This window comes from Thunnus albacares, chromosome 15 (assembly GCF_914725855.1).
Source record: "Thunnus albacares chromosome 15, fThuAlb1.1, whole genome shotgun sequence".
Lineage (NCBI taxonomy): Eukaryota > Metazoa > Chordata > Actinopteri > Scombriformes > Scombridae > Thunnus > Thunnus albacares.
The window spans coordinates 20,933,096-20,959,354 of record NC_058120.1 but is presented as its reverse complement, the minus strand read 5'-3'; the positions used below and the strand labels follow the sequence as shown (position 1 = coordinate 20,959,354).

Below are 26,259 nucleotides of genomic sequence, written 5' to 3'. Positions count from 1 at the left end.
AGTTCAGAGAAAAATATTTTTTTTCTCAGCTGTTTTCCATTTCAAGAGCCTCTCACAGCTATGTTTTATTGCAGAGTAAACATTAAAGCATTAAATATGGACAAAAGTAGAATATAAAGTTTACTAGCTAGCTTTTCACACATACATACAGTTCATCGTGATATTTACTTAAATGAGAATTCATAGTAAAATATGAAATGCCATAAAATGGGCCGTTAGCGTTTCATTAAATGCTGCATTGAGCACTGAATATATTTAGTAGTACAGAGGCTGCGTCAGCACAGCTGTCTAAATCGGTGTGTGTGTGATTGTGTTTCTGCATTCTGTTTCTAGTTCTGCAGGGCAACGCCAGCTGTGAGATTGAAAACCACGGAGGTGTGGTAACGCTCAGACCGCTGCCAGGCTGCGTCTGCCTGCTCAACGACAGGGAGGTTACTGAGCCCTGCAGACTGGCTCAAGGTCAGTACATGTCCTCAACAAATCAGTTTGTTTACACAGTCTTGTTTCCATTGCAGTTTTTACATACACGTGACACAGATTGGATATTTTGTAATGAAAGTAAAAAGCAAAATGTTTCATGTTTTAATTTGTGATATGAGCCTTGTGTGTGTGTGTGAAGGCCTATAACTTGTATTTTAATGAGAATAAATAATAAATGTAGTGTTGGTATCCTGAGAGAATTGCTGTCATTTTCAACCTTATGAAAGCTCACCGCAGGGACGGTACTTGTGAGCATTAAGGCCTACTGTGTGACTGTGGCTATGTGCTGGATGTCACATATAGGTTAATGTACAATTACATATGCACACTTAAAGATGCATAGATAGGTTCAACATCACATATAGGTCAATGTTAAACCTTAGATACACCGAGTCATCCTGAGAACATTGACACACACTCACATACACTCTGCCCCACACTGCAACACACACACACACACTTCCTGCCCTTAGCTTACATCGCTACACAATGAGCACAGCGTGTAACAAAGGATATGTCTCTCTGTCTCTAGGAACAGTGATCACCTTAGGAGGAGTGCATAAGTTCCGCTTCAACCACCCAGCAGAGGCAGCTGTCCTCCGTGAGCGCAGACGGGTAGGTGCTGCTCAGCTGAAAATAAAAATGATGCCGTCGGTTATGATCGCAATCAAGATAATATTGATGTCAACTAGATGATTGGGATGCTGCAGGCACAAAATTTTCTTTATCTCTTCAGAGAATAGCGATAGTGGCGATTGTTTATTTTTTTATTTCTGGCAAATTTTAAAGTGGATCTCTACTGTTCTCAGGCCAGCGAAGGTGGCATGCCCTGCACCTACATCGACCTTTGCCCCCTGGCCCCTGACCACAGGTAAATACTACCCCAAAAAAATAAATGACCAGAACAAAACAACAATCTTTTCAGGACAATATTCATCAGTATGTATGTGTTTGATGTACACAGTGATCTTCTGCCAACTTACAGCCTGTATATTTATTTAGAGGTACAAGTCTTACATCAGTGTACATGCTGTAGAAATGTCATGCATGTCTCCCTCCAGTTGGTGGAGATGGCATGTGTTTCCATTAGCCCCCACCCTTGTGAACATTCCCAGTTGTTGCTTGGTTACTGTTGAGATGCTAAACTAAAAACCAACAGAACCTTTTACTTTGACCCTGCTACACTACCACCAAACTACTAAATTAGGCAAGGTAAAATAAAAATTTCTTTACTTTTCCTGGATGTTTTTTTTTTTTTGTCTTTCCATCACAGTTTCTTAGTCTGTGTTTCACTGTGACTCTGTGTGCCTCTTTTAAAGTGACAAACAAGTGGAGCTCCAAGGGCAGCTGGGAGCCAGTCTCTCCCCCAGTGAGGAGCCTACTGCTAGGCAGCGTGTGGAGGAGCAGCAGCGCTACGTGGAGAGTTTGCGACAGGAGATTCACTCTGAGCAAAGACGGGCTGAGAGAGAACTGGAGAGGGAGCAGGCCCATCTCCGACAGCAGCACAGTGAGAGTAAGTACTCTTTCCACACTCTCACATTTTGATAAAGGTTATTATTGTGTTATTTCTCACATAAATACAAACTTACTTTCAAAATCAAAGCCAAAATTCTAGATTATTTTAAGCAAATTCGTATATTGATAAATGCTGGGCACTATGGTTGTAAAAGATTTCCACTCACTCCTGACTTCGACTTTTTGTGAATCTTTATCCAACAGTCCAGCAGTGGATTTTGCAGGAGAAACGGCGTCTGTCAGCAGTAGAACATAGAGTCACCCAAGAGCTTGGAATTCAAACAGACCTTGTCCCTGCACCCCTCCTGGAGCGGCTAACAAGTCAGGCATCTGAGGATCAGGAAGGTCTAACAGTGAATCGTCCGTCCCACGTGGTAAGGGCCAGGAAAAAGGCGGTACAGGAGGAGTTACTAAAGCATCACGCCCTCTGCCGTGCTGAGAGCCGCATCCGTCGGAAAAGACTGCACTACCAGCTGGAGAGAATCGCCCGCAAGCGGCATCTTTTGGAAGCTAAGAGAGAATTGCAGCAGCTAGAAAAGTCCTTGCCTCCCGGACCAGACAGCCCTGAGTCTCCCGAGCTGGGGTCCCCCCAGAAGCTCAGAGGACGACCATTTGTTTCTCGTAGACATTCATTCTCAGCAGATCTTCTGTCCCGGCTCTACCCACAGCACACCCCTATCTTCAGGTAAGCACATGGAGTTCTAGTACAGTTCAAATTACCTCAGTGGTAGTTAGATCAGGAAATCTACCCACAGAGAAAATGTATATATCAGTTATGTTTGCTTATACCTCCTATATTCATGTAGATCATAAATAATTTTTTTTTAAATTGAAGTTTATTTTTTTTCCTATCAACAGACACTTCCTGAAGAGAAACAGATCCACAGAGCTGGCTTCCAATTCGTCCATACCGTCTGATTCCATAGGCAGCAGGAGGTGGGTTTCGGATGAGTGCCTTCCTCGGGAAAGGACCCAGAGTTGTTCCGGCACTCTCTTCTCAGGACAAAGTCGAGCCTGCCAGAGCAGAGTCGGCTCCTCTGAAAACATCAGACAAACCACGAAGGAGGCTCCCCAAGCTCAGCCCTGCAGGGAACGTCCAGAAAGAAAACCTCTGCTGCCGAACCGAGACCTGTCTTTTAAGAAGAGATCAGATCAGAATTCACCAATTACTCTGAAGTCACCACTTAGTTCTACTGTGCAGCCAGTCAGCAAAGAAAATATGCAAGGATCCACAACAGACAAACCCTGTTCTGAGATTGTCCCTTGTATGAATGTAAAAACCCCAGCCCATGCTAATGACAACAGACTGGAAACCATCAGGAAATCTTTTTCTCGCTCTGTGGGGCCCAGGTTAAAAACAGCTCTGTCAAAAGTGTTCAGAAAACCACCGTCAGGTGCAAATGGAGGACGAGGCCCCAAAGCTATGGGGAGGATAGCAAGCAAATTTCACTGGAGACAAAGAAGAGACAGGAACTTCAAAGATACCAAGACGAGCAGAAGTAAATGTACCATTAAAGCTGCTGTGTCGTGCGAGGAGCTTGACCAAAGGACTTTGTTTGAGAACATTAGACAGAGGAGGTGGCATAGTACAGAGACCCTGATGAACAAGACTGGCAGATGGGTGGAGAGGCAGCAGGAATTGGTCAGATGGGAGGAAGATGATAGGGAAGCAGAAGTAGAGAGGGATGAAGGAGCGTCAGACTGCGAGAGCCTTTTCTCTCTTGATTCTCTGTCCTCTGCTTATGCAACAGCCCTAGCAGAGCAGCTGAGACATGAGGAAGCAGCTCAGAGTGAGGCAGAGAGCGAAGACAGTGAGATGTCTAAAGACTCCTTGGCTGTGGGGAGCTGTGAAAAACACTCTATAGTGAGAAGACTTAGCCAAACAGTGGTTCCAACTTACTCACTGGTGACAGATGCCTCCCATTCATCCACGGTGCACAACAAGACACAAGAGATCAATTTAGAACGGGATAGCTGTCGGAAACCTCAGGTGATCCCAGCCGAGGCGTACTGGAGCCAGCAAGGCTCCCCAAAAACAAGACATAGAGGGGATATTGGTGCTACAAGGAAGCCTCTTTCTCAAAACCCCTTAGCAGCAGATTGTAGAGGCAGAGACACCGTTCACAAATTGATTGAGGACTTTGGTAACATGCAAACCACTTCAACATGTAGCCCCCGTTCCCTGAGCAGCTGTAGTGTGAGGGATTCAGAAAGCATGTTGCCTCTCACCGATGCCTGGTCCTCTACCGATGCAGCAGACAGTCCCAGGATTCACAGGGATTCTCTACCTTTCCAAAGAGAAATGATGTTCAGAGGTGTAGAAAGCAGCAGTAGCAGCCCCAGCCCAACCAGTATGAACCTCTCAGACTCAGACAGACAGAGCGGATCTAGAAGCTCAACATCCACCAACTCTGAAGGTGTAAATATAACAGTGCAGACTCAAGACTCTCGGAGTCTAACAACACCAGATGATGCTTCGATGTCACAGAATCTGAAAGATTTAGAGCAATCAGAAAGTATGCAAGAGGCTTTTACAGCTACTCCAGATGACAACAGCAACAGAAGTCCACCATCTTTGCCCACCTCAGATCGAATTGCTTGTGTGTCACCCAATGAGATACCCCACGCCACACAACTAGCATCAAAATTGCTTCAGGTGTTTACTGATGGACCTGATATGGTTTCTGCTGATGTTATGATGTCCTCTGACACTGAAATGTGCACCTCAGGTTGTCAAACAAAAAAGCATTTCTCTACAAATCCTACAAAGCAAGGTCAAGTATTGAACAAGATGTTTGACACTGCAAGTGCCTTAAAATCGTCCACTGAAGATGATGTACTATGCAATCTAGATGGTGCAACAGAAACGTTGAAAGATATACACCAATATGATTTTACCAAAGATGTATCCCTCACAAGGGATGAAACAGTAGATGAGGTTGAAGCCAAAGGCACTGAGCAGTATGTTGCACTACAGCAGGAAGTTGTTAAATCAGCTTGTAAAAATTCCAGGAAGAGGAACAAAGACAAGCAGGATGCTTTCATGGGCAGCCTGAAAATTCCAAAAAGGAGCAACAGCAGAGAGTCGGTGACTTTCTGCTCTATACCAGTTGGCAGCCAGGATGATATTTGGCTTGATGACAATAACAACACCAGTGACTCTAAAGGAGAACAATCTCCTGTGGAAACTGACAGCCCTGGATTTGATTCTGCTCATGCTGATGGCAGCGTTAGACAAGATACAGTGGCTTCAGTGGTGTTGCCAGTCTCTGATCCTGTGTCCAGGAAACTTGGACAGATTTGTAAGATCTTTGAGGACTATGAATGTGGGTTTAAAAGTGGTGACAAAAGTTCTCATACTGGTAATTCTGTGGGAGAGAAGAAAGTAGTTGAAAAAGGTGATGTAACAATAAAAGAAGTTGTTGCAGTATCAAAAGAGGACAAATCCCAAATTGATAAAATGGGAAAACATCAAGAAAATAGAAAACATGTATGTCAGTCAGAGGCAATTTGTAGTGCCATTGACCTGAGAATCTCAGAAGTTGTGAAAGAGCACATGAAACTGTCATTGACTGGCAGCAACTGTGACAGGAATAGGAGTCAGAGTCTGAATGCTTTGTCATCATCTACATGTCATTTCGACTATAAAAGTGATGAACATCAATGGAGAGAAAAACAGCAGAGAGGTGAGAGAAGTGATCAGGTGAAAGAAGTGACAAACCTCGGTGGAGATTCATTGGACAGAATGACATGCAAAATTACAGTGGACAAAAGTGAGCACCTGGCATCAGATATACCAGCTGAACTGGGCACTAACAATGACGACGACACTCTTAAGTCTACTGAAATAACACAAAAGATTGACCATGCTCAGAGCTATTCTGATGGCACATCAAAAAAGCTGGTACATGATCATTGTGTTTTTCAAAACTCCTCCGCAGAAACCAAAAATATTAAATTGAATCTGACACTGAATGGCCATGGAGAGTCTGAGGAGCCTGGCAACCCAACTTTGCAACCAACGAGTTTGTCCTCAGTGAGTGATTTCACCTCAGCAAGAACATGTATTGATTCTCAAGGAAATGCTGTGGAGAAAGATGACACAGGTCAACAAAAAGAAAATTCTCATCTTAATCCTACCGTCAGTGATATTTGTTCAAAAAGAGTGGACCAGCAGAGCTGCTCTGAAGCCCCTGCTTTGAATTCTGATTGCCCACAACTTCCCCAAATATCCCTTGCAACACCTGACACCACTGGTGGCACAAAGGTGAACCTTTGCTGTAAATATGTAAAGGATGTCAGTATGAAAGACGCATCCAGTGTTGAAGATGAGGACTGTCACTCATGCAAACAAAACGCACCAAGGGCAGTCAAACAGCATATCCAAAATAGCCCTCACATGTTGGGGGCTGTGAAAAAGTTCTGTGATGGAGCAGTCAGTCAATTCAGACCACAGAACCATTACAGCGACCAGAATACATCCACTTACGAGAAGCAGCCTGGCCATGATGACAGTGAAACAGACACCACGCTAGGAGGTAAACCTTCTATCCGAGCACAGGATCAGTTCAGCAATCCACAAACCCATTCAAATAACTTGGCTCAGACTTTTGTCGTCAATATGAATTACAAAAACAAATGTCAAAATATGCCACATTCACAGTGCAGATTTGATAAAGATGCTCAAACCCACAGCAAAGGTGATGATGTAATGAAAAATGACAAAGAGATATTGACCCAGTCTGAAGTGCAGCTGCCAGAGAGCTTGGCAGAGTCTAAATATGAAACAAGTATTTCTGGTTCTACACAGCCCCGACACGAAATGCCACAGGGAAATGGCGTCAAAAATACAAGTTGCTTTGGGTCTGTAAGGCCGCAAGAGGGCAAGATAAACACATCTACCGGCACACAGGGTAATTCTGCTCTTATATCAAAAAAGGCCAAGTCTAAAAGGCTCAGAAGGTCTAAGATCCAGACTCATCCCACCTCTTCCTCTGACTCTTCTCTTAAGTCTTCATCAGATGAAGAGGATGACATAACCTCCAGAGTACATCACAGCAGACTCTCATCTACACGGGGAAAGCTCGGATCTGAGAGTACTTGCAAACTAGAAGTCAGACAGCCTAGAAGCAATGATGCAGATATTTCTGCTACAGGGTCAATGAGAAAATGTAAAGTGAAGACTTGTTCTTCTAAAAATGAGGTTCAATTTAGTAGAAATTATTGCCAAAAAAGACATTCTTTACCCCCTGTAGAAAAAATCATTCCCTTTGCAAAGAAAAGCGAACCACAACATACACTGAAGTCGCAGGACTCCCCCATGCATTTTGCCTCTAGTGACATCAACCCTTTTGTTCACCAGTGGCAAGACGAGGACTCAGACCAACACGTTTATAAAAACCCAGCATTTGGAAGTGCTGCTGACCTTTCCTGTAAATCTCCCCTTTTAAACAGCACTGAAAAACGCATAACAAGATGCTGTAGTGTTGACAATGGTTTGAATGGGCAGAACTCTCCTTTCAACTCCCATCTCAGCACTTACGCCACCAACAAGGGGCTCTCCAGTACACTCAGCAGCATGGAGGATTATAAAGAACAAGTCAACAAAACATCTCAGCTTACGCCACGTCAACAGACATCCATTGATATTCACAATCACCCAGCCAATCTGACAATGAACAGTAGTTCTTCAAACAACGATGTTCCCAGCGGTTTTAGTAACAACTCCAGTCACGTGGATGAAATCATGTTTGTTTACTCATCTGAGCAAGAGTCTCAGGCGCCCAAAGCCCAAACCCAGGCCCAAAGAAGGAAGACATGTGAACATGGCACTCAAACTGAGCGTAGCCTTCAGACAATGCTGGTTAATGCTAATAACAGTAGTAGTGCTTTAAAGAGGAAAGAGCGGCACAAAAGGAGCAACACTGATGTACCTGCAACACAGAAAAACAAAGTGGACATTAAAGAATCTCCAACGTGGGCCAGTATGGAAAGCATGTCAGTCCAACTCTCAAAGTTGATCGACAGCACTTCAGACCTGCTGGAGGACGTCCAGGGAATGAGAACAGGTGAAGCCCTCAAGTCCAGTCCGCAAAAGAGCGTCAACTTGTCAAATATCAGCATCTCCTATAGTGAGAGTAAAGACAGCACCAAGAGAGACTGCTCAACTCAAACAGCAGTAGATGTTGGGATCCAGACAGAAAGGCCTTTAACACCAGCAATGAAGGAAATCGCAAAGCATCAAACATCTACTGAAAGGTCCAAAGCTCATGAGGTCAATGTGATTGTCAAAGTGATTGGTTCTGAGGTTGTTAGTGTGTCGAAAGACAAGGATGTTCACTGTGTGGTGAAAAATAAAGCTAACACACAGGAAAAGATGCAGAGCATGCCTGACCTGAGGTTTAACACCTCTTCTGCAGGAAAAAGGTCTACTATACAATCAGAGAACGCCCCCGTCAAAACACCACCTATGAAGACTGCAGCTGAAGGTCGAAGACGTGTAAGATCTGCTTCTTCAAGAGGCCCAAAGCAAAGCACGCCTGAGGCACTGTTCCACAAAAGTGTTGCAGTCTCTGAAATCACCCCCAGATCAGCAAGAAACAGCCACCAAGAAAATCACAGCCCTTCTAAAAGAGGTGATCCATCACCTCGTTCAAAGAAAGAGGCTACATACACAGATCGTGCATCGTCTCCCATTCTCACTGTGGGAATGAGATTACATATGAATCAGAGAGGAAAACACTCCACACTTTGTCCTCCAAAATATCAAGATGGGAATACAAACCATGCTTCAGAGGAAGAAAGCCTTATTGTGCCTTCTAGCATACAGTCAGCATGCACATCTATTTCAGAAGATGATCAAATGCCCAGACAGGATTGTGATGTTTCCTCGAGAAAATCAGAATCTGTATCACTCGAGAAAGTGAGTGAAATGAGTTGCTCTAGCCCCAAAGGCTCCGATAAGTGCTCTGCAAGCCTGAGTTCATCACTGGATAGATATACAGACACTGACAGGAGAAATATTGCCTATAAAGACAAGAGCAACACCCAGCCCAGTCCCAAATGGCAGATGACCTGTCCTCCAAGTCCTGTCAAGACTTCTACTGATGGTTTACCCATGCAGAACCATATCTCTCCCATATTAAAACAGACTGGTGTGCACGAACAGCTGGCTAAATCTAGACATAGCAAAACACCAAACTACACAACCCAACCAAGACCTGCAGTGGATTCTGTAGATTTTTGTGTCGACGCCTACAATCCTTCCCCAAACAGCGACAGGACTGTTCTACTTCAAGAGGACGACATGGTGTCGCTAGCACCCAGTGAGTGCAACACAGATATCCTCGTGAACATTACACCCGTCACCAGCATGTCCATGTGTCCAGAACACGAGAGAGTCCCTGAGGACCTGCCTATGCACAATAAATTCACTAACTGGTCAGGCATTAACCATCAACAATCAAAGCGCTGGAGTCTCCCCAACAAACTGGACACAAGTTTTAAAAACGACCATAAGGAGAGCAGAAACTGTGCCGAATGGGGCGAGATGGAGAGTTACGGCTCAAATGCGGAGTCTATGGCGCAGAGCGACAGAAGGGCGAGAGAGATAGAGAGGCTGCGACAGGAGAGAGAGCAGGTGATGGCTACAGTCAACCTCAGCATGAACCCCACACCGCTGACTGTGGAGCTGACAGAGGCCAAGCTCCATTACGGCCTGGGAGAGACAGACACTCTGTTAAAGATGCTGTCCCCGAGGTCCAGAGAGGAGCCGGAGCCACCGACCTCTGCTCCTACCAATCAGCAGCTGTATGACAGGTAAAGATACACATGACTCAAATACTCTTTAATTTTAATATTATACAACTTTTTGGGGTTTTTGTTTGGATAACACAATACAAGCATCTATACAAGAGTTTTGCCTAAACAAGGAAACTTCCTAAAATTGCCAGTTTCCTGATTTACATCAGGAAATAACTAATCAAAGAGTTAGTAAACAAGACTAAATATATAACCACACATTCTATGTAGCTTTCAATACCTTACTGTTTTTGATAGTATTTTAGACACATTTCGGTTGGTAGTAAAAAGGTGTTGAAGTGGGATGTCCAGCCCTAAAACTGATAAATATTAAGTAAATATTTCCTGCCAAACTGTGTTCTAAGATATTTTTATAAAATCTGGTTCAGTGTGTGAAGAACTTTATTTGTTTATTTGTAGCCACTGCACCCATCTTGGAATAATGATGAATGTTTTGTAAAAATGTGCTAAAAGCCTCTTCTTTGACCTTATTGGTTTAATTGTATTTCTGCTATTGTGGTCTTTTCCTCTTAGACATCGCAGGAGTATTGAGGGTTTGAGGCAGCAGAGGGAGGAGCGTCTCCAGACTTACCGGAGAGCTCGTAGTTTGAGTCCCAGCAAACATCCTCGCTCCTCTCCTCAAGAGGCCGTTTCCTCCTCCAAGGTTTCTGTCGCCACGCCCAGTCGGCGTAAGGATTATCTGCAACAGCTGCGTCAAGAGGTGATAGACAGCACCAGGTAAGACACTGGGTCTTTCACTATTTCACAACAATGTGGTCATAGTAGTCTTAAATTGAATACATAAATCTTTTCAGGTTTCTATGGAAAATGCCAACATAAGATATTAATCAGAAAAACTTCTGTAACATGTGTATTATATTTGTTTAAATGCAGCTGCTGTTTTGCATTTCTTGACTGAGATCTCACCCAATTATCTATTTGACAGAATACCAGACCCTCCAAGAGGAGAGGGGCAGTGCCCGTCTGATATTGAGCAGCTGTTGCGTGACTATGGCCGTGCCCGGGAGGAAGCCAGGACAGAGATCGCAAAGGCAAGGGAACGACTGCGAGAAAGGACTGAGCAGGAGAAGAGGAGGCTTCAGCAGCAGGCCCTGTCTCAGGAAGTTAAAGTCAGTTTGTTTGTCATTGCAGTGACGTAATTGATTTGTCATAAGTCACAAAAACAACAATAAAGACATCAGACATCATCATGAGTCAATTTGCTTGAGGCACCAGATAGAAAGGATGGGATTTTTGATATAAGTATTTCATTTTTCAGTTTGTCCAGCTCACTTGCTACTAGATTAGGCTAAAATAAACCTCAACAGTTAACTGCAAACACAAATTGTCATAGGTTTATTGATGTAAACATTAAATATGAACGGTTAATAAAATATTTTGTTTGTAGATTTTTAAGAACTTACAGTTTTATTTGTAACATTATACAGTAATGCATATACTCTCCCTGATATCTCCATTTATGTGTGTGACAGGATGACCTGAGACATCGGACAAGAATCAGCAACAGCACCTTGTGCACAGGATCCAGCCTGAGCCTTTCCTCTGGACCAACGTCTGGGTACAACAGCGGCAACACTGTCCAGCTTTCACATTGCAGCAGACCAGTTCTTACTGGACAGGTTGGTGCACTGATGTTACACATTACAGAGGATTTGAGTAATTGATAAAGAATAAATACACTGAAATTCAAGATGACTGGATCCGATTCCAGATCTATTAGACTCAATAAATACCTCACAAAAAGATAAAATCTCCATGTATTTGTTGTGATTTTACTTTTTGAGCAACACACAGGCTAACTGTATTGATGTCACTGTTTTGGTTTAGACTACAGGGTTCCAGGATGAAGGGCTGAAGGTCAGGACACGTCCTCCTATATGTGGTCCTCAAAGTGTGAAGACACAGGGTGCCTGGCTGTCTGCCCAGGGTAAGGACTGAACTTTGTTTCACAAACAGACTTTGGCAAAACAGCCATCAGGAGTATGTTAAATATTTCAATGTCCATATACCATCTCAGCATAAATACCTATTTGGGTTCAGTGAAAGGTTTCATTTTGACATTAGAAACTAAGAGATATGATTCCAGATAACTTTGAAAATAGCTTCTACGTGGTTCCCTGTATCTAAATTCCATGTTAACTTCCTTGTGTTTTATTAGATGTCCGCTTCGAGCCTTCTGTCACCGGATTTGAGCCGGTGATGACCTCATCTCCATCACCCCCAACGTGTACTCGACGGCGCACCGCCTCCTTCGGCTCCTCCTCTTCCATATCCACAACTTATCAGGATATCACATCCAGTCTCCTCGGCCGAGCTCTAGCTGAGGTGACACACAATTCAGAATTAATTCTAAAAAAAACTTTAAGTGTGAGAAAAGACGTCTTTGGACTGCACTTGTAATCATCGACTGTACAACGATTATCCATGTTTGTAATCTAAACTTTCAGACATTTGTATCAAATTGTAAATTTCTTTCACCTTAGGTGCGACTTGCTTCCTCTGGGGATTTGAGCAACCTGATGACGGGCAAGGCCACAGCAGGCTGGAAGTGAGTTTAATCATTTCCCCTTATTAAACTCATCCAAACACGATCTGTCCTTGAGACTATCGCCAACCACGGGATCTACTTTCTCAGGATTTCTCTCCAAGCTTAATCTCTCTTAGATGAGATTAAGCGGCTCATTCATGTGCTAATATATTAAGTCCATGTTTATTCAGATACCAGGGAGAAGAACGAGGCATCCAGGCTTACTATAAGCCCTCTTCCAGCCTGTCTGTCCATGGTTTCATGGGGGCCGGGGAGCTGGACAGACCCCTTGACAGCCTGTGGAGCCTTATCTGCCAGCTGTCCAAGAGCCACATGTACAATCAGTCAGTCCGTTCTGTCTGGACACGACCACTAGATGACAGCACTCAGCTGGGTGAGCTAACGTCCCTGCCTAGTCTATATTCTCCGTCACATATAATACATGTTTGAAGCAAACTTTCTTAAATCCCAAATGATGCTTATAGTCAATCCGTAGTAGATATTTATCATTAAATCAGCTACTCTGATAATACTAGTTCATGAGATACAGATAAGAGAGTTTACCTTGCAAAAAACATGCATTTTTGCAAAATATAAATATAGAAAATGTTGATAATTTTTGTCTTTTCTGCAAAATTATTTATATTTTTGCAAGGCATTTACCGACCCTCGCAAATGTATGTGTTTCAAATTATGCATCTGCATCCATTACTTATCTATAGTACAGCACAGTACAGTCACATTCATCACTGACAAGCTTCTTGTATTGCATGACCAACTCCATTCTCACACCTGCAGTATGTTAGATTTAATACCTACAGTACATCTTCATATGTTCTGCTTTGTTCAAATGTTTCTTATTCTCACCAAAGTTATATTTTGACTATTTGATTTTGTGTTCACACTGATATAGGATTTTTATTATTATTATTATTATTATTATTATTATTATATCATGTTACAAATACATCAAATTTTGCTCTTTTTACTGGCAACTGAAAGATAAACTGCATTCTAAGCTTCTTAAGCACTATTGTTCTGTTCCAGTGCTTCAGTTCTTCCATATTTTCCTTTTATTTACAAGTTTTTATCAACTATATTTGTCCATCTGACGCATTCTCTCTCTCTCTCTCTGTATTTCTGTTTAGTCTACATATTAACAGATCCGTCCACCTGCCACCTCAGCCAGCCGCGGGACTTCTGCTGCATTAGCACCGAATCAAAACAGGTAAGCACAGCTGCAAAATCAACCAGCCGGTCCTGATGATTACTGCTAGTTGCCCTTGTACAGGGTTCATTGAGCATTCGCAGCATAGCCAAACACAAAATCGCAATGTAGTTTGAAGGAGAAAATTCCATTTACTGTCATATTAGTGTAGCGTGAAATCAGGAGAGGACAGTGCTGCCTCTTGTAATTACAACCAATTTAAGAGCAAGCGGCGCAGCATTGAGTTTTTCATCCACAAAATGTAGAACATGCGAACAGGTATTTAGGAACTCGTCATGCTGTTCAGCACTGCCTCACAGATACGACAGGGAGCGTAAACAACGCTGACCCAGGGGCAGTGGGTGTGGAAGAAAGCAAGTCAGCTGTTGGTTATCAGTGTCAGTGAACAGTTGCCTCTCGGCTGATCAAAAGGCTGCACTGCCTGTTTTATTGATGTTTTTTTTTTCTCTCTCTCTCTCTCTCTCTCTCTGCCCCAGGGTGGCCTGAGCGTGTTGGCAATGCAGTCTGTGTTCGAGGAGTCTCTGCCTCGTCCCAGTGTTGATGCCGTCCGAGGGGAGATGATGCCCAGTTGCTGGATCCTGCAGCCGGTCAGACGAAGTGGACAGGAAGTCACCAGGGTCGTCTACCTTCTGCAGGTGAGATATGACAACTATACAGAGTCATAGTTGACATGCCGGTCTTTGCCTTGTTATTTTGTGAATTAACTGTCGTCATCTTTTCCAGGTTGATCTCGGATCTCCATCTTTTCCTCACCGACTCTTGAACACTGTTGCCAGGAGACAAGCAGCTGTCATCGCCGATCTTGACATTTTCCTCGCTTCGTAAATCCGCAGACACACACACACGAAGACGCATCAGCAGTGAGCACTTAGACTTAACTGTCTCCACCGTGGAGTTAGTCTGTCTTTTTGAATTTGCACCTAAAAAATTTTTTACTTGACTTTTTCTATTTTAAGAGCACTGTTATCTCGATTTCCAGTTACAAAGTTGAAGCAGCTTTTTTTTTTTTGTATGAAGGTATTTAAAAAAAAAAAATATTGAAACTGTATTTTTGTACGTGTATGTGAATGCTTTTAACAATCATACTCCTATTATACCAAAGATTAGTTAGAAGTCTAAGGGAATGACTTGCCATGACCCGTTATCAAGATCCCCAACTTGATCTTTTCAACAATATGATGAAATATCTTAATAAATATTTCATAATCTGATAATTACCAGCTATTTATCTCCCTTAATACCTGTTAGCAACATGGTGTCTTCTGATTTCTACCATTTGCTAACTTGGACAGCTAAATATGTTAGAGACAACGAGGCATAGCAAGATAACACTCAAAAGAAATACCACTAATTAGACGTTATGTATGTTTTCTATGCAAGTGTTCCTCTCCAGTCTTTTCTGTCTGTGTATAATAGATGTAGCCAGTTTTATAGTGACAAGAACATGTCAATACAGCTGAGATTTAAACCATATACAGAAGGCAGCATCACTCTGTGCCAGATCCCCGGAACAGTCAGTTTTTGCAAAAACTTAAATGCTTTGTTTTAACCCCGTTGGCTCGACGATGACGGGATTTGACAGATATGACAGTAAAATGAAAGCTGTAAGATTGAGGCTCACTTTCTAGGGAAAGTGTTTGAAACGCATGTGAGTTTCTTTTCTACTGATATCCAGACTTCTTCTAAATTTCCATTTGTCCGATACTTTTAATTTATATAGCAAATGTTCACATGCTAACATGTTACGCTAAGCTTATGGATATTGTACATTTTATACCTGCTTAACATCAGCAAGTTAGCATCGTCATAGTGAGCATTTTAGCAAGCGGATGTTAGTAGTAGTGAGGATGTACCACGTGACACCTGAATTGTCCTACTTATTTACCTGGGAACTGCAAATCTTAACCACTTAATGACCTTAATTGAAAATGTATTTCAAATGTCCTTCCGCAGTAGCAAAAAAAGGACAAAGGTATGTAAGCTATGTGTTGGATAGTAGAGGTGGTGTATTGAAGGAATGCTAAGAATTCAGAGTTACTGTGTTTATCAGTGCAGGCTCTGCTAATTTTAACTCTCTCTGCATAAAATGTAGTCCAAAAACATGTTTTGTAACATAAACATGGAGAGAAAGAGTCGGAAGGTTGGGAACTTTTTGGATATAACAAGTCTTAAGAGCTTGTAGGCTGATCAACTTTCAATCAAAGGTCGTCGGTTCAGGAAGCATTTGGCCTGCTGAAGTGATGTTGAGTAAGATACTGAAGATACCAACCAAGCTCCAGGGAAGATGCTCTGTAGCTGATCCAGACCCCTGACCTCCATTTTTTTTCCCAGTAGTACTATATGGTACCCCAAATCTGCAAAAGCTGGGTTTTAAGGGCTTTTGTTCTCACCAACTTTATGAAGTTTCTAGTATTTATTTTGTTCCTCCTGCCCTCTTTTTGAAATGCTGTTGAATGTGTTTTATAGTTGTGATTGTTTTTTTTTATACGAGCAAAGCATGATGCTGTTTACAGCTGCTTGCACAAAAAACTGTTAATGCATTGATATTAAAAAAAGGTGATTTTTTTAGTTTGTACAGTGTTGAAACTATGCAGAAGCTGATCAAAGACAGGACTGCTCTCAGTCAAAGCTGCGTCGGCTGTATCCAGATATGAAGCCATATTATTTACAGTAGTTTGAAGGTTCAGGACTTTTTTGGCACTGCAGCTGCAGCGCTCAGTGTGGTGACTGAAGACGTTGCCGGGGGAACCAAAGAGAAAGGAACAAAAATACTGAAGACGCAGAGTGAAGGAACGCAGTCACAACTTTTTTTTGTAATGATTTCTTTTTTTTTTAAATGTACATCTATATATTATAAAGTGTTTTTCATTGTGTGAAAAAGCATTGTTATTTATGTTTGTACAATGTATTGTAAATGTATTTTGTTATAAACACCCTGCTTCCTGTCGCTAATAAGATGTAATGTGGCCATGTGTTTGGCCATGAATACAATACGTATTTTTAAATGAGCTGTCGTTTTCTCATTTTTGTATTTGTTTATCAATGTTTTATGTGAAGGCCTCTTACAAGACTTACCAAGTCATTATCTAACTTGTCAACAGTAGATTGTGATTTTAATCAGAATTTGCTGATTATAATTAATTTCATTTTTCACTGTGCAGAATGAGGTATATGCAGAGTTTGACACTAGAAGGCTGTTTTCACATCCACCTGCTGAAAAGGGAACATTTCTCTGTGCTCACCTTGAAATTGAATTCCTCTCCAGACAAGTTTTTAAGAAATATATTTAGCTTTGAACAATAATTCAAATAATTAATGTCACTTTTAACTAGATAATTGAACTTTTTTTGGTGGAGAAACCATATCAGACAAAATATTATTCTGAGTATTTATATCCTAAACATAGACTGAGGGAATCTATAATAACCCTTTTCTTTTATTGGTACCAAAAACCAGACGTCATGTCAGATATTGAAAAATGTCAAGTATGAGTAAAATTTTAAGTTTAGTAACATTTTGTTTTTATTGGTCCAAGACTTCAAAACAGAATCTAACTTCACTTAATTTAACTTCTAAAAATGTTTATTGGACACATACTGATGATATACTGTAAGTTCCATCTTGCTGCAAAACCTCTAGAAACTGAAATAATAGAGAATATAAACTGTTTCTTACTGAATCTGTTAGGGATTTAAAATCTTATTACTTTATTATAGTATTTTTAAAAAATGACCCTCCTGTTGTTTCTAACCTAAATCATCTTAATGGAAGACTTGCTTTTAGACAAGTGTCAATTTATTGATAGCAGAGGTGTTTTTGCTCTCATATTAAGTTACTGACAGTTGCTCTTAAGAAATTCCTCGAGCTTAAAATCAAGTAAACAAGTATAAAAAGTTTCTATCTTAACAATGTGCGTCACATTATATTTGACAAGTGTTTTCACTAAGTGATGAACATCCTTTGTAATGTTGGGGTATCTGTCTCCAGCACCTCGCTGCTCTGCGTCTAAATGGCACATACTGTACACACAGGCGGCAGTGGAGGTGACATTTCTGAAAGGGTCTCCGTGGGTGAGCGGGGTGGGTGGGTGTTATGTGTGCGATTAGAGGGTCGGGGCGGGGTGCAGTGGAGTGGAGTAGGGTGGGGTGGTGGTGGGGAGGAGGGGGGGGGGGGGAGTGCTCAGGAGATCAGAAGTGTCTCTGCCATTTAGAGTCACCAGCTCTTGTCAGGAATGTGCGTCCCCTGCGCGCACAGATCATGTACTGGATGCGCCCACTTTATTTTTAACCCGGCTGGGTGGGTCAGTCGCTGGCTTTCGGGAATGACCGTGGAGCGCGCGGCGCCTACAGCCCCTTTCCCTCGTCCCCCGTGCAGGACCGTGTCCTCCTCGCGCTGTGGAGACCCTCCGCTCTGACCAGGACCCCGCTACAGCTTCAATGGGATTATAATTGGTTTATTGGCAGGGAGAAGGCTCAACATAAACACTTTCGGGACAGGACAACATCCAGAAGCAAGTAAGTGTAAATTTAAGGCGCTGCTAATGCGCCATTGTTAAATGAAATTATTGATCTTTGGCCAAATAGTTTCTGACACCGGTCACTAAATGGTCCTCATTCCATGTAGACTACAATTGTTTGCCGTTGTTAATGGGGGGAGTTAAAAGTTTCCTCCAAACCACCTGTTGGACCAAGCTGCCATGTTAAATAATGACGTCGTTTTCAAATGATCTCAGACTATTTATTTATTTTAAATGATGACATGTTCCCCGGCTGTTAGAAGTGGTCGCTCTTTGTTTTAATTTAACTTCATCTTGCTTGAATTCTTGAGTTTTCACTCTTGTTATCTCTGACTGTGCAGTGAGTAGGCCGCAGCAGGCGCGATAGTGACATTTGCGCACAATGACGCCACTGTGCGTGTTTGCGCGTGGAAAAGTGCGCTCCTTAAAAGTTGTTTATAATCCACCAGCAGTAAGTATTTATACAAGCAGTATTGTAATATGAAAATGCGCTATAACAAGTAAAAATCCGGCATTGAAAATGTAATTTATGTATTATGAAGTAGAATTATTAATAAGAAGTAGAAGAAGTTTAAAGTATTAAAAGTACTAATAATTCTGAAAAATACCTCTGTTAGCGTTATTATAGACCTATATTACACAGCTGAATTATTGTTATTACTGATGCATTCATGAATAAATGTAATTTTTCTGTTAAAGTTGAGTGTTGTAGTTTGGGTGGAGCTAATTTTAAGTATTATTCTGTAACAATGCATCATTTTATTTGATAATCATGTTTTGTATGATAAATCTGAATCTGTAATGTAACTCAAACTGTCAAATAAATAAGTAGTAGATTACAAAGTACAATATTTCCACCCCACTGAAATGTAGTGCAGCAGAAGTAGCCTACAAAGTAGTATGAATACTCAAGTAAAGTACTTCAAACTTGTGCTTCAGTACAGTACTTGAGTAAATCTACTTTGTTACATTCCTCCACTGGTGTTAACCGAAGCCCAGGTTCACTATTATATATTCTCTCTGTCTTACAGCAGCTAAGAAGACATAAAACGTCCTTGAACAAAAACAGTGTCATGGCCTTTGAAATGATCTGTTCCCTGTACAAAAGTTTCTCCCTCATTCCCCTTAAAAGGACAAGTGTGAGTGTGTCGCCATGTCTGGACCAGCAGGGACTTTTGTGTAAACACACTCCAGGAATAGTTTACTATCGATTCCTTATGACCTCTCGCAAGATCAGGCGCAGTATTGTTCCAGTCAAAACAATATTGACCACAACAGTGTTTTTTTTTTTTTTCTCTGCCCACCTCAGAGCTTGTTTACATGATGGCGCAGTATGGATTATGCTAAACAGAGTTTTGTTACGCTTGTTATTTTCTTACATCTTGTTCAAATTCATGAGTGATAATTAGCTTGATGTTGATATTGGCAGTTTGAGGAGAAAGCTGCAGACTTTGATGGTCGCACAGCGCAGTTACCAGCCTCCTCCTCCTCCTCCTCTCCACCCTCCATATTGATCTCTTTCCACTTTGTGTTTATGTCTCAGATTTACTCTCTGCTGGACCACAGGCTTCACTTCTCCTCACTTCTCCCAGTTGCTGCTGCTGCTGCTACAGTTTCATACACACACTGTAGGTCACACACGTCTCGACCACACCCATCTCCTATTTCATCCTTTCCATCTGACTCGGTGCTACTCAGAATAATGTGCTCACTCCTTGCCAGCTAATGTGTTGTGCTCCTCAGAGTGCAGGCGTCAACATGGAAGTTTACGTAATGTGCAGCTGGGGGGAAAGGTTCCTGGTGTTATTATTAATCTCAGGTGCTGATTTGATGTTTACATTGTAAATACTTGTTTACGGTGTAGTTTTGCTGTAACAACACACAAGAGAAATGGTTGCAGTCAATTAAAATCACAAGCAGCAGAAAAAAGTTTTCACACATTAGAAACAAGGTATTGTTTTGTGGCTTCAGAGAATTTCCTTCATTACTGTATATCCTAACTCAGCAAAACATACATATAAAAATCTCATTCACACCTTTTAACCACTTTTACAAGTGCTGCAAAAGCAATTATGTGCAACGCTGCATCCACAGAAATCGAAAACTCATATTGCATTATTGTAATTTCCAGCAAAAAAGAAATGTAATGCGGCTGTTTTTTGTTTTTTTGTTTTTTTTTCCCCTTCCCTGAGGTCAAGCATTACTTGAATATGTGGAGAAACTCCAGCTGGCATTTTTTTATCATCCTTCTTGACATTTCTCTACTTTTGAGAAATTACCCAGTGCCTCTCGGTAATCAGTTCATAACATGCTGCCAGGAAAATGTTGTATTTATTGGACCATGAAGTGAGGATTTTATCCTCTACAGGTGACAGAAAGAACAAGCGGTGCCAAAATATAACATAATTTGTCTTATCAGTAGAGGCCAATAATAGCTTAAGAATGTGTCTTCGGTATCAACCTGATATCAGAATTATGTCCAGTACCTCTCAATGGTAACGCTGATAATATGACTGATCATACAGTTACTGTACATCATTTATGTGTCAGTGGTAGCTTTGGCAAATTCAGACAAATGTAAACTAGTATTAAAACAATTAGTTGTTAACCAATTGGACAATTCCTAGAAATTCATTGCAATTTTTCAATCCTTTAAGTAATTTATGATGGAAAAATGCTTAAAAGTAACGATTTGCTGTTTTTTTTTTTAAGTAGCATATGTTTGGGTTTGGACTATTAGTTGGACATTTTCTGGGAACTTGCAATGGATATTGTCACTTTTTAAAAATTTTAAATTTTAAAGATGAAATGCATCGCAATTTTAAAATCGTAAAAAAAAAAAAACACTAGTTAGTTGTCACTTTAATGGAAATTGTAAAAAGTTATTGTAAAAGAAGATACAACAGCAACATAAATTGCCTCACTTTTCAGTAATGATTCTTTACTCTTTTTAGAGCTTTGCATCTGCACCGAGATTTTAGTTACAGTAAATCGAGCCAGTCATCAGCCAAAATTCTTCTAAGAAATACCTCACTCATGTACAATAGTGCACAGCTGGGTTTTTTTTAGCCCACTGTTACCCTCACTCAGTACTTCATCCCAGTGATTGCATCTCATTGAGTTTGCAGTTTGTATTGTGCCTTGGGTGACCTATTGTAAGTAAGCAATTATGTAGGAGTTCTGTCTCTTGCTCAAGGACACCACAAGAGGACATCTTTCTATTGACAGGCGCACACTTGCTGTGGCAGGCGGTTAACTTGTGACCTTTCTGTCACAGGACTGTCTATAAGCAGGAGGTCACTTGCCTTCATAGAGCTCTAAATACAGCTCGCTGTCGTATCGTTGTATACAAGTTCCCACTACAAGTCCCAGCTCACTCACACAATTTGCTGCGGTTTGTGTTTGGCTGCTAAGTTGAGCAGTCAGTCGGTCCTCAGACACGATTAGAGTCTTATGGGTTTTGTATACAGTACAGTGCAGGATGGCTGGCAGTCTGTGGATATGGGTTTGTACAGTGTGTAAAGAGTGTGTTGTGCAGTAGTCCTGTCCAGGTTGTGTGTGAGGTGATAAGGGGATCCCCAGTGGTGGGTGGAGCATCCCCAAGCTGATAAGAGCCCTCTGCAGAGGACTGATACTGAGCAGCAGGAGGAGGGAGACCTGTAGGATGCCATCATTGTACATCATCGAGGGCCTCTTCTCTGAAACATCCTCCATGGTCACGTGGTGAATTTATGTCAGGAGAAGTGGAAAGTACTCAAGCCCTGTACTTTGGTGCAATTTCGAGATACTTCAATTACTTTCAGAGACAAATATAGTAGTTTTTACCCCACTACATCTATTTGACAGCTATAGTTGCTTTGTAGGTTAAGATTTTATAAGTAAAACATATCATTGCATGTACTTTTACTTGAGTCAAGTAGAGAATTTCTATTTGTAATGGGATATTTTTACTTGCTATTGCTAGTTTTACTCATTAAGGGATCTGAACACTTCCTCTACCACTGTGAGTCAGTTTTTATTTATTTTGCCAACATTTTTTATGTTAAAGTTCCCTTAAAGATGAACTGTCCATTTATTTACTTTATACTAATCATATATAGATGAAATTAGTGCATTACTCCTCTTGTTTAGACATTAAATTCAATTAGGCTATTTTTAAAAAAGTTAATTGCATAAAATCCTAAATATATAGTAGAAAAAAATGTAGATTGTTTGCCATATCACTGATCTAATGTTATCACATAAATCTCTGATGTTGTGACAAATAGTCAAAGTCACTGCATGCACTCTAAGGCACATACAGTAAGGACACTCTGCCATGTTTCTTCTTTTTTTTATGCTTTTTGCACCAACAACACAAGTTGGATTCTCCACCTCACACACTTATTCTCACCGATACCCGCCATTGGAGATGCACAAACACACACACACTCACAGAGTTCAAACTACGTGAGCTGCATCATTTAAAAGAAGGCGGTTTCGTCATGTTATGCAGTACAGAGAGGTTGCCCTCCCCCCTGTGAGACATGATAAGAGAGCTATGCTGCACCCAGATAGAGCTATCTGAGCGGGTACCCTTCACCCGCCATTCCACACAAAGAATACACAGACGCACACTGCAGGGTGACAGTTCAGCAAAGTGGCACGCACAAAATGGAGATCACGAGCGCCACAGCAGCTTGTTTGGAAGCTACCGTAGGCACGATTTCTGTGTAAAAATATACCTGTGCCATATCTGTGATCACATACTTTTCCTAAATTAAATTCTGGTACCAGGTACAGCCCCTCCCACTGGAAAAAATAAACTGAAACTTAAAACCAATATACACAAAGTCACCTAAACTGCAGTGAGAAAGTGCTCCCTCAAGAAAAACGTGGCTTCATTATCATCAATTCTCTCTCCTGACACTACGGTATCCTTTTAAATAGAGAATCACAGAGCAGTAAGGTTAGTAAACTTGAATAGCTTTGTTGCACACGATTTCTCTTCTATTTGAAGCAGTCAGTGTGAGAAAATGTCTGCACCTTTAAGGCTCAAATTATGTGAAATTGTGTCGTGGTGTCATTTATTATTTTCTATTTGTAGGTGAAGATTGAAATCTAATTGTCTAGATTGCAAACAGTGCAGGTGATCAGTCAGCTAAAAGTCAGATCAATCAGATTTCTCAGTGATCAGGGAGACAGTGTTGGTTGTTTTTGGAAAGCAGACAAAAGTGTGACAACGACTGTCTAAGTCGATGAAGAAAAGCAGCAAATCCTCACGATTGAGAAGCTGGAACCAGATAATTTTCTCACCTTTTTTGCTGAAAAAATTACTAAAGCAGTTGATGTTTATCAAAACAGTTGCTGGTTCATTTTCTTTCAGTCGACTAATCCATTAATCATTTCAGCCCTAGTGCTGAACCCCAATTAATCATCATAATCAATCATAACACATCTGTGTGTTTACTCTCTGTTTCAGACTTCTAGGTTCATCCTGCCATTTCCTCCCATCTGCTCATCTTCCTCTTCACCCAGAGCACCTGAGGACGCCAGCCGCCGTCCCCCAACCCGCTTGCCACGCTGGCTACCGCCATGACTTCCACCACGACCTCCACCACAGACTTTGACAATGTGGAGATCACGCAGCAGTACAGCCACATCAACACCCGCTTTGAACTCTCTGACGAGGAACTAGACAATGACAACAGCTCTGCCAGGCTGTTTGAGCGCTCGCGCATCAAGGCCCTTGCAGGTGAGTGCCTGCATAGTAAGCAGGCTGCGTCCTCTCTGAGGCATTTGTGTGGCAGATTTTTGAGATGACAGTGTCTTTTTAAGAGCGTGGGAAGGGCAGAGAGGTCGAGCTATAATGGGTGAGCTTCTGTTTACCTTTGGCAGGTTTGGATATGCTGACCTTCACTCAAATTTAGTCAAAAAAAAATTACAAAAATCACACTCTAGGCGATACTTGATTTCACTCCAAAGCACCCAGCTAGAGTTCTGCAGGTGTTGTTGTATGTGTGTGTTTGTGTGTGTGCGTGCTTCTCGTGGTGTCACACACCACCAGCAGCTGAGACCTGACACCGCTCCGCACCCTCTGCAAGTAACCGGGATCGCTTGTGCATTCCCAGAATGTTCTCCGTCTGACCGATCTGGACAGCTGCCTTGTCCGTCTGCCTGCCATAGCACAGATCTCTGGCATTTCTGGCTAAGCTCATAAGCTTTGACCCACCTGTGTGCCGCCAGCTTGGGGTTTTAAAATAGCAGCGTTTCTACGATGGAAGGAAGCGTAACAGATAAGGGGAGTTGAGGGTCAGTACATGTTCATGTCTGTAAAGCCTCAGACACAGAAGAGGTCAGCTATGGGGTTGTATAACATGATATAGGCTTTGTGGAGAAAGCACCTCTGGGTAGCACTAAACAGCTGTATACAGTGAGGGTGTTTGTCAGTCATTGATATGTATTTTGAGTTGTGTTGGTGTCCACCTGATGAATATTAGATCCGATATTCACTTTTCTTTGCTCACCACCTGTCTCCGAGGAAAATATGTGTCTCTTTAGCTGCAAAATGCTCCACAATGTTCACCAGCTGGCTGATAACTTTGTCTAATGTTTGGTGCTGGGCAAGTAGCATTCAGTAGGGGCTGTTCTCTGAAAACACCTGCATGCTCCTTCTGGAAACGTCACCGATGAGGGCGGTGAGAGTGAACCAAAACACTAAAGTTGCAGGCTGTAAAACCAAAACAGTGAGTTGACGGACATTAAAAAGCGCTTTGGAGCTGAGGGGGAACTGCGGATCAAGTGATAACTCTCTGCAGGGTTGTCACTATGATGACACGTTTTACATTACACATAGTCATTCGATGCATTATTATTTTTAACACATGTGTCGTCCACTCTGGGCCTTGAGCAGCGACTGCCAGAAATGCAACCACAGAAGTGCAACTCGGATTACAGTGCATCCAAACAAACCATAAGATGAGAAGACTCTTTCCATCACATGCTTTTAATACAGAAGAATAAAGAAAAAATTCAACAATGTCATCTTGACACTGACCTCATGGTCGTATGTTGTCTTCCACATTATGTGAAATCTGTGCATGTATTTTCTTTACTACCATTTCATCTACTATGTGCGTACATTGTTCCTATGAATTAATGCTGAGCTGTATTACTGTACTGAGCATTGCATTAGTTCTTGGCTACCAGCTAACTAGTACCATCCAGTCATATTTGTGCAGGTGTACACGACGGCCTTTATAACTCAACTACTCTTCTCATATCTTCATACAGCTCTCTCCACCACCCCAAACTCCTCCTTCCGAGCGAGGCCTTTTGTCTCGTCAAACTGACTAAGTGTTTGTTAAGTTGGATTAGTTCTCCCAGCAGAATCCTCGTGGCTGCTCGGATTCTTTGAGAGCAGAGAGAGAGTCTCTCTCTTTATCGGAATTGGCAATTTTGGTAATATCCTTGAAGTAGAGTGACTCAGAGTGAAAGAGAGAGACAGTTACAGAATGCAAATAGATTGAATGGCTCCTGCAACAAATACACCACTCAGAAATAGTATCAAAAATTGGGTAATGAAAAGCTTTATAACCTAAAATCAGGAACTATCTGATCAAAGAGCAAGTGAATAAGATAACAAATCTGACCAGACATTTGACACCAGTTTTCAGTTACCTGACAGTTTCTGGTACTCAATGCTACAGACACACCATGGGTGGTACCAAAAACCTACTGAGGTCCGATAACCAGCTCTACTTCTGGGTGGCCATAATGGCTTGTGTCCTGTCAGAACCATTTTATCGTGCAGCTCTCTCCCAACTCTTCTTGTCGTCCCTTGCTGTCTCTTTAAGTGATGAAGGCTTCTGTGTGGGTGTTGGTGATATTGTGTTAGAGTGCTGCTGTACTGATGTTTCTGTAATGCAATCAGTGTTTCCTGTCAGAGTGAGAGAGACAGAGAGAGAGGGAGGGAGTGAGAGAAGGAGGGAGGAAAGTGAGGCAGGAGATGAGAGAGACATTGAATGACACCTGCTGCCGATTTACAGCTTGTGAACTCAGAAATAGGCGCCCTGCCTGCCTTCAAAGCACATACAGAACGCATGAATATCCAGTCATTTACAGTGTGCCTTACATAAGCCTAAAAAAAGATTCCTTCAAGGTGGTTAGTTTCATGTAGGAAATCACAACTGT

At 41.8% G+C, this 26,259-nt stretch overlaps 2 protein-coding genes across 4 annotated transcripts in view; both read left to right on the top strand.

Moving 5' to 3' along the window:
* Positions 1 to 16,579, top strand: part of stard9 (StAR-related lipid transfer (START) domain containing 9) — a 45,168-nt gene extending 28,589 nt beyond the window's left edge. For both annotated transcript variants that reach the window (XM_044374649.1, XM_044374648.1), the window contains exons 17-32: positions 334 to 459; positions 1,013 to 1,095; positions 1,290 to 1,351; positions 1,800 to 1,993; positions 2,200 to 2,680; positions 2,854 to 9,813; positions 10,330 to 10,533; positions 10,742 to 10,925; positions 11,289 to 11,435; positions 11,644 to 11,743; positions 11,975 to 12,141; positions 12,300 to 12,364; positions 12,535 to 12,737; positions 13,492 to 13,571; positions 14,048 to 14,206; positions 14,295 to 16,579. In XM_044374649.1, the coding sequence (XP_044230584.1) occupies positions 334 to 459; positions 1,013 to 1,095; positions 1,290 to 1,351; positions 1,800 to 1,993; positions 2,200 to 2,680; positions 2,854 to 9,813; positions 10,330 to 10,533; positions 10,742 to 10,925; positions 11,289 to 11,435; positions 11,644 to 11,743; positions 11,975 to 12,141; positions 12,300 to 12,364; positions 12,535 to 12,737; positions 13,492 to 13,571; positions 14,048 to 14,206; positions 14,295 to 14,396 (9,317 nt within the window). In that variant the 3' untranslated portion in view covers positions 14,397 to 16,579. The remainder of the gene's footprint in view (positions 1 to 333; positions 460 to 1,012; positions 1,096 to 1,289; positions 1,352 to 1,799; positions 1,994 to 2,199; positions 2,681 to 2,853; positions 9,814 to 10,329; positions 10,534 to 10,741; positions 10,926 to 11,288; positions 11,436 to 11,643; positions 11,744 to 11,974; positions 12,142 to 12,299; positions 12,365 to 12,534; positions 12,738 to 13,491; positions 13,572 to 14,047; positions 14,207 to 14,294) is intronic.
* A 1,195-nt stretch (positions 16,580 to 17,774) lies between these two features.
* sptb (spectrin, beta, erythrocytic) overlaps positions 17,775 to 26,259 on the top strand; it is a 43,160-nt gene continuing 34,675 nt past the window's right edge. The window contains exons 1-3 of one of the 2 annotated variants that reach the window (XM_044375356.1): positions 17,775 to 18,085; positions 19,631 to 19,715; positions 23,549 to 23,821. In XM_044375356.1, coding sequence (XP_044231291.1) covers positions 23,662 to 23,821 — 160 coding nt within the window. In that variant the 5' untranslated portion in view covers positions 17,775 to 18,085; positions 19,631 to 19,715; positions 23,549 to 23,661. The remainder of the gene's footprint in view (positions 18,086 to 19,630; positions 19,716 to 23,548; positions 23,822 to 26,259) is intronic. The other variant, XM_044375355.1, reaches the window with a different exon arrangement.